This window comes from Terrapene carolina, unplaced genomic scaffold (genome assembly GCF_002925995.2).
Source record: "Terrapene carolina triunguis isolate 2854851 unplaced genomic scaffold, T_m_triunguis-2.0 Scaffold21752, whole genome shotgun sequence".
Lineage (NCBI taxonomy): Eukaryota > Metazoa > Chordata > Testudines > Emydidae > Terrapene > Terrapene triunguis.
In genome coordinates, this window is record NW_020686103.1 from 1,100 (window position 1) to 9,573 (window position 8,474).

The following is an 8,474-nucleotide window of genomic DNA, read 5'->3' on the forward strand; positions in this document are numbered from 1 at the left end:
CAGCGGTTCTGCCAGCGTTTCCTCTCCCACCTAGCGCTGCTGGTGTGAACCCCAAAGCAGGCCCCACTTCTGGGGGGGAGCGGTTCCCGACACTGCTGGGACCCAGCCGCACGGCCCCGGCGAGCCCCATGGAGAAGGAGCCATGCCGGCCGGAGTCAGCCGTGCGCCGGGGAGGAGCGGCTGGGGGCGTTCAATACGCCCGCAAAGCAGCACTGTCCCCGGGCAGACGGACAGACCCCTTCTCGGCTGCCTGGGCTCGGCGGTGGATGTGGCGCTCCCGGCTCTAGGCCGGCTCCCTTGCGGATGGGTGCCCACGTCTCTGCCTCTGCACACGGGCCCTAGGCCTGCTCCTGGCTCCCACCCACCGACTCCTTGAACTCCGGGCCAGGGAACTGGGTGGGGGGTTACCCAGCGAACAGAGCCAGGAGCCCATCGATCTCCAGGCACAGACAGGGCCACTATCCGTGTATTACAGACGCGGCCCTGACACACGCAGGGACCCGGACAGCTGGGAATCCAACCCAGCCCCGCCTCTGATCCCCCGCCCCCCCCCCCCCACACACACCTTCCGAAGCCTCCCCCCGGCCCCAGCCCCACGGGGGAGGTACCTGCCGTTCAGGTGGTCCCGACAGGACTGCACCTCGGACGCGCTGGGGTGGCCACCCTCCACCAGCTGCTGCACGGTCTCGTTCACGTCCAGGATGCGCCCCATCACGCTGTTCATCTCCTGGTCCAGGCTCTCAAACCTGCCCAAGGCGCACAGGGGCTCGTGGGCAGAACAGAATCATACGGGGCATTCAGAACCCAGGCGTCCTGGCTCCCCACCCTTCCCCCCTCCTCCCAGAGCTGGGAATGGAACCCAGGCGTCCTGGCTCCCAGCCCCCTCCCCCCTGCACTAGACCCCACTCCCCTCCCACCTGGCTCCCAGCCCTTCCTCCCAGAGCTGGGAATGGAACCCAGGCGTCCTGGCTCCCAGCCCCCCAGCGGGGAACAGAACCGCGGGCGCCAGACCTGTGTTGCACCACTTCCACGTCCTCCAGCTCCTGTGGCACGTGCATCCCGGAGAGCCACTGCTCCTTCTCGTCCAGCCAGCCCTCGCAGGCGCGGACCTCGCCGAACATGCGGTACACGGCCAGGGCGTCCTGCAGCCACTGGTGCCGCAGCACGGCCACCTCGGCCACCTCCCCGTAGAGCTGCTCCACCTCCACGATGCGGATCTGCACGTCCACCACCTGGTGGTGCTGGGGGGCCAGCCGGGCCAGCTGGGCGCGCAGGGCCAGCACGGGCGCCCGGTGCCGCTCCAGCTCCTGCGCCACGGCGGCGTGCTTGCGGAGCAGCGCCTGGCTGGAGCACTCGTCGTGCCCGAAGTCGTCGCTGGAGGCCAGGCGGTAGGTGTCCTGCAGCCAGGCCAGCAGGTCGTCCGTCTCGGCGCTGAACTGGTAGAAGCTCAAGGCCTCCTGGAGCTTCTGCTGGTGCATCCCCGTCACCTCCTCCAGCTTCTTCCAGCGCTGCCGCACCTCCCGCAGCTTCTCCTGCAGCCGGGCTGCGCCGGGGCGCTGGGTGCCCAGCAGCTGCTCCCCCTTCTTCACGGCCTGGTGCAGCAGGGCCCGGCGCCCGCCCAGCTCCCCCAGCATCAGCTTGTGCTGCCCGCTCAGCTGCAGCACGCTGCTCAGGTCCTTGCCGCACGGCTTGGAGGCCAGGATCTGCTCCTTCTCCCGCACCCAGGCCTCGGCCTCCTCCAGCTCCCGGAAGAAGGCCCACAGGTGGCGGGAGGCCTCCAGCGCCGTGCGCCGCTGGGCCGCCCGCTGGCACAGCTCCTCCAGGCACGTCTGCACGTGGGTCACGCGGTTGCGGATGATCTGGGGGTCGCAGGGCTGGTAACCTGGGGCAGGGGAGCAGGAGAGACGCTGGGCCCGGCTCTTAGCCGCTGATTGCTGCTGGGGGAAAGACCTGCACTGCCAGGGTCCTGGCTCCAGCCCCCAGCTCTAATCCACCAGCCCCCACACCTCCCCCAGAGCTGGGATAGAACCCAGGAGTCCTGACTCCCAGCCCCCCCCTGCTCTAACCACTAGACCCCACTCCCCTCCCAGAGCTGGGGAGAGAACCCAGGAGTCCTGGCTCCCAGCCCCCCTGCTCTAACCACTAGACCCCACTGTGACGTTATTGATATAATCTGGGACCATATAGATCATTGTTGCAACCAAGGTCCTGTAGTGGCACCCAGATCTTGTGTAAAGGGGGTCAAATGGGGTGTCTAAGACAAGGTTATGGTTTACTAGTTATGATTATGCTGTCTATATGTGTGTATCAATTTTGTAGTTGAAGTTAGGAATATTGGCTCTATACTGTCTGTATTTCACACTTGTGCTATGCTGCTGGGTGACATCCCAGACAAATTGGTGTTAGCTCTGCCTAGCCTGCTTGATGGCCCATTAAGGACCATCAGCTATACAATGGACCCATTGAGAGAAGGCAGATACGCCTTGTAACTCAGCAAGGTATGCAGGAACTGGCCCATGTGACTCCAGACTCCATTTTGCTGTAATTTTCCACAGTAAGGACAAAGAGGTGTTCTTACACCTGGAAAAGACTATATAAGGCTGATGCCTCATCTCCATCTTGTCTTCAATCCTGCTTCATACCTCTGGAGGAACTTTGCTACAAGCCGAAGCTTTGAACAAAGGACTGAGGACCCATCCCAGCGGGGGATGTATTCCAGAGACTCGATTTGAACCTGCAGTTTATTCTATCGCTGCTGCAAGCCTGAACCAAGAACTTTGCCATTACTGTATGTAATTGATTCCATTTAACCAATTCCAACTCTCATCTCTATCTTTTTCCTTTTATGAATAAACCTTTAGATTTTAGATTCTAAAGGATTGGCAACAGCGTGATTTGTGGGTAAGATCTGATCTGTATATTGACCTGGGTCTGGGGCTTGGTCCTTTGGGATCAGGAGAACCTTTTTCTTTTACTGGGGTATTGGTTTTCATAACCATTTGTCCCCATAACGAGTGGCACTGGTGGTAATACTGGGAAACTGGAGTGTCTAAGGAGGTTGCTTGTGAGACTTGCGGTTAGCCAGTGGGGTGAGACTGAAGTCCTCCTAGTCTGGCTGGTTTGGTTTGCCTTAGAGGTGGAAAAAACCCCAGCCTTGGGCTGTAACTGCCCTGTTTGAGCAATTTGTCCTGAGTTGGCACTCTCAGTTGGGTTCCGCCAGAACCGCATCGTCACACCCACTCCCCTCCCAGAGCCAGGAGAGAACCCAGGAGTCCTGGCTCACAGCCCCTCGCTCTAACCACCAGACCCCACTCCCCTCCCAGAGCTCGGATAGAACCCAGGAGTCCTGGCTCCCAGCCCCCCTGCTCTAACCACTAGCCCCCACTCCCCTCCCCTCCCCAGTACAGCCCTCGTCTGTTCTGAAAATTGTCTGCTCGACCCCAGACCTTGTTGGGAGCCGGGTGCCCATGGCTTTGCACAGGAATCTCTCCCACAGTGCCTTGTGCACTCAGTTCCCGGCCTGGCCTGTTGGCTACAGACCCGGAGAACCCAGGAGTCCTGGCTCCCAGCCCCCCCACTTCCTCCCCATCATAGCCCACCTGGGCCTGCACGTTCTCTGCAGAGGGCTAGGAGATGTCTCAGCCGGCTACAGGAGCTGAGGTCTGGGCCCCGCTGGCGATGGGACCAGTGGCTGGGATAAGCTGCTGTCGTTCGGACCCGGGCAAAGCGCGGCCCGGCCCCGCCAACACTCGGCCCCCACCGCAGGGGTCGGGAGACCCCTCCCCAGCCCGCACTTACCCGCCAACTCGCAGAATTTCAGGGCGGCCTGGTTGAGCGCCTGCACCCGCTCGCTCTGAGCAGCTACGTCGGCCTCCAGCAGGGCGTGCTTCTGCAGCAGGTCCTCCACCTCGAGCAGGTGCTTCCCCACCTCCCTCGACAGCAGCGGGGCCTGGCAGGATGAACCACTGGGCTGGGATCCAGCTGCGAGCGACCCCAGACAGGGGCTGCCTCTCTGTTACGTACAGCGCCTGGCACCACGGGGCCCCGCTCCTTGGCTCAGGCCCCGAGGCCCCTATTGTAACGCCTGCAGGAAGTTACCGGCCTGACACGATTCTCTTCTCCCAGGGGCCTGATGGGGTGACTCTGGCCGGCCAGCAGCCAGGGGCAACTCGGACTGGTTGGTGGCCAGGGCATCAGGCCCGTGCTTGGGCTGGTGGCCAGAGGTTTGGGCCGGGGGTCAGGCCAGCCAGTGGCCTGGGACTAGGGGCGGATGGGCCGGTGCTCGGGATGGCTGGCACGGCTAGGGCAGGTCAGCCGGCGGGCCGGGGCTCAGGGTAGCTGGGGCGGGCGGGCCGGGGCTCAGGGCAGCGGGGGTGGGCGGGGCTCACGGTAGCTGGGGCGGGCAAACTGGGGCTCGGGACAGCGGGGGCGGGCGGGCCGGGGGTCAGAGAGGTTCAGGCTGGGCTCTTCTGGCCGCGGGGGGCTCGGGGCTCTGGCGGGCGAGGGGGGACGGGGGGGGTTAGGGTTGCCAGGTGCCCAGTTTTCAATGGGAACGCCCGGTCGGAAAGGGATCCTGGCAGCTCCGGTCGGCACCGCTGCTACTAGTCCGGTTGGTGGCTCTGGGGCTAAGGCCGGTTCCCTGCCTGCTCTGGCTCCATGCGACGCCCGGAAGCGGCCGCCAGGTCCCTGCAGGCCCGTGGCGCATGGGCAGCCAGGGAGGCTCCACGCACTGCCCCCACCCCCAGTACCGGCCCCGCAGCTCCCACGTGCCCAGGGGCTGCAGGGACCTGGCAGCCGCTTCCTGGGAGCCACGGTAATCGCCGCTGGGAGGAAACTGAGGCCCAGCGAGGGTGAGGGACGTGCCCAAGGTCCCCCCGCGGGCAGTGGCAGTTCCCAGTGCTGCCAGCCCGCACTGCATTTCTGCCCCCCAGCCTCTCTCCGCCTCTCCGGACCAGGCCCCCATGTCACGACAGAGCGAAGCCCCAGGGTCCCCAGGCCCAAGCGGAGACCTGCCAAGCGGGCGCCCATGGAGCAGATGGTGCCAAACCCAGGCACAGCCGGGGAAGCCAGCTGCAAATCGCAGCCGTCCTGCTGTGGCACTGGGACAGGCACCAGGCCAAACCCGTCCCTCCCCCAGGCCTCATGCGCCAGTTCACACCGGAGCCTTCGCTCCCCCAGGTCGTGGGCTCTGGTTTAAACTGGGCCCAGCCCCCCCAGGCCGCTAGCAGGCTACCCCCCGCTCCCTGCCCACCTGCATCTCCTCCATCCAGTCGATCATGTAAACCATCTCCTGGAAGATGGTCTGCAGGGCCAGGCTCTGCTCCAGGCGGGCCCGCCGGGCGCCCACCAGCTCGGTCAGCAGCCCCCACTGGCGCAGGATGCTGCCCTTCTGGGCGCTGATGCGCCGCACGTCGTAGTAACCCTCGGCCTCCAGGGCCAGCGCCAGCTCCACCACCACCTGGATGCGCTCCTCGTAGGACGAGACGTCCGCCTCGATGGCCTCGTGCTTCTTCATGGCTGCCTCCACCGCCGGCAGGTCGTAGCCAAAGTTGTCCTGGGGGCGGCGGGGGCGTGAGAGAGAACACAAGAGCGGCCAGACCGGGTCAGACCAAGGGTCCATCTAGCCTAGTGTCCTGTCCTCCGACAGTGGCCAGTGCCAGGTGCCCCAGAGGGAATGAACAGACCAGGGAATCATCAAGTGATCCATCCCCTGTCGCCCATTCCCAGCTTCTGGCAAACAGAGACTAGGGACACCATCCCTGCCCATCCTGGCTAATAGCCACTGATGGACCTACCCTCAGTGAATGTATCTAGTCCTTTTTGAACCCTGTTATGGCCTTGGCCTTCACAACTGTGACGGAGTGGGGGATTTTCTTGTGTTTTCCTTGTTTTTCCAGTGGGTTGCATGCAGAGGGGGTGGGACTCAGTGTCCCTGGGGGTTACTGGTTTAACGAGGGAGGGGAGAGGGAGTTTGTTGGTACAGAGGACCGGAGAGGGAACTTGGGACCCCGGCCAATGGCCTGGAGGAGGGACACCCCAGCGACTGGTGACCTGGTGACCCGAGCAGCCGGTTCTGGCCAGTGGGAGGACAATGGGCTGCGGGGAGAGGACCCCGGTGACCTGACCAGCCGGTTCCAGCCAGAGGGGCCAGAGGAGGGCGGAGAGGAGAGGAGGCCCAGGCGACCCTGTTTACAACCCTGTTTACCCGGAGAGAAGACAATGGACAGAGGCGGGACCTGGGGCCGGTGATATCAGATGCCCAGCTGGGAAGCAGGGGGGCTCTGGGCTGGAGAGGGGGGCAGGCAGAGCCCACCTGGATGCTGGGGAGACTGGGATGTGCTGGGCTGAGGGAGGCCAGGCCTGAGGCCCTGAGAGTTTCCTGTGCTGAGAGTCGCTCTGGGCTAGAGAACGGGGGGGGGGGGCATTATTCCCTTCAGGGGTGGAGGCCCCGGGGGTCCAGAGCGAGTGGACTCCCTGAGGGGGCCCACGGCGAGAGACAGATGTGCTAAGGCTCAGAGAGGTGCGGCTCCAGGAGGTGGAGGGGCCTGACCCCGGGAGAGAGTGGACCCCCGGAGAAGGGCTGTCTCACTAATAGGGGCACCCCCCACGGACTGCACGGGGCCAAGAGTGGGCACGATCTGTGAGTCTGTGACGACAACATCCTTGGGCAAGGAGTTCCACAGGTTGACTGTGCATTGTGTGAAGAAATACTTCCTTTTGTTTGTTTTAAACCTGCTGCCTGTTAATTTCATTGGGTGACTCCTAGTTCTTGTGTTATGAGAAGGCGTAAATAACACTTCCTGATTTACTTTCTCCACACCAGTCATGATTTTATAGCCCTCTAGCATATCGCCCCTTTGTCATCTCTTTTCCAAGCTGAACAGTCCCAGTCTGATTCATCTCTCCTCATATGGAAACTGTTCTATGCCCCTAATCACTTTTGTTGCCCTTTTCTGAACCTTTTCCAATTGCAATAGATCTTTTTTGAGATGGGGCGGCCAGATCTGCACGCAGTATTCAAGATGTGGGCGTACCATGGATTTATATAGAGGCAACATGATATTTTCTGTCTTATTATCTATCCCTTTCTTAATGATTCCCAACATCCTGTTCACTTTTTTGACACCGCTGCACATTGAGTGGATGATTTCAGAGAACTATCCACAGTGACTCCAAGATCTCTGGCTTGAGTGGTAACAGCTAATTTAGACCCCACCATTGTATACATAGAGTTGGGATTCTGTGCATTACTTTGCATTTATCAACATTGAATTTCATCTGCCATTTGGTTGCCCAGTCACCCAGTTTTGACAGATCCTTTTGTAGCTCTTTGCAGTCTGCCTGGGACTTAACTATCTTGAGTAGTTTTGTATCATCTGCAAATTTTGCCACCTCACTGTTTACCCCTTTTTCCAGATCATTTATGAATATGTTGAATAGGACTGGGCCCAGAACAGACCCCTGGGGGACACCACTATTTACCTCTCTCCATTCTGAGAACTGACCATTTATTCCTACCCTTTGTTTCCTGTCTTTTAACCAGTTACCAATCCATGAGAGAACCTTCCCTCTTATCCCATGAGGGGCCAGCAGAGGCATGAGAGAGGGGCCGGGCCGCTGGGTGTGTGTGAGCATGAGAGAGGGGCTAACCACTAGCCCCCACTCGCCTCCCAGAGCCAGGAAGAACCCAGGAGTCCTGGCTCCCAGCCCCCCCTGCTCTAACTACTAGACCCCACTCCTGCTCCACACAGGCCTAGCACTGCCCGTGGAGCAGTAAGGTCAGGGCTGCTTTGTGTCCCGTTTGTCTCCGGGGCCATTGGGTTCGGCTGGATGGATGAGGATCTGATGAGGTTCAACAAGGACAAGTGCAGAGTCCTGCACTTAGGACGGAAGAATCCCATGCACAGCTACAGACTAGGGACCGAGTGGCTAGGCAGCAGTTCTGCAGAAAAGGACCTAGGGGTTACAGTGGACGAGAAGCTGGATATGAGTCAACAGTGTGCCCTTGTTGCCAAGAAGGCTAACGGCATTTTGGGCTGTATAAGTAGGGGCATTGCCAGCAGATCGAGGGACGTGATCATTCCCCTCTATTCGACATTGGTGAGGCCTCATCTGGAGTACTGTGTCCAGTTTTGGGCCCCACACTACAAGAAGGATGTGGAAAAATTGGAAAGAGTCCAGCGGAGGGCAACAAAAATGATGAGGGGGCTGGAGCACATGACTTATGAGGAGAGGCTGAGGGAACTGGGATTGTTTAGTCTGCAGAAGAGAAGAATGAGGGGGGGATTTGATAGCTGCTTTCAGCTACCTGAAAGGGGGTTCCAAAGAGGATGGATCTAGACTGTTCTCAGTGGTACCAGATGACAGAACAAGGAGTAATGGTCTCAAGTTGCAGTGGGGGAGGTTTAGGTTGGATATTAGGAAAAACTTTTTCACTAGGAGGGTGGTGAAGCACTGGAATGGGTTACCTAGGG

At 60.6% G+C, this 8,474-nt stretch overlaps 1 protein-coding gene across 1 annotated transcript; it reads right to left on the bottom strand.

Annotated features, from left to right (window-relative positions):
* Window positions 1-608: 608 nt before the first annotated feature.
* Window positions 609-5,554, bottom strand: LOC113408678 (spectrin beta chain, non-erythrocytic 4-like; the record flags this gene model as incomplete). Its single annotated transcript, XM_026662048.1, has 4 exons — window positions 609-746; window positions 1,012-1,882; window positions 3,799-3,949; window positions 5,252-5,554. Coding segments are annotated over 4 exons (1,463 nt in total), but the record flags the coding sequence as incomplete, so codon positions are not given.
* Between the last annotated feature and the right edge of the window lie 2,920 nt (window positions 5,555-8,474).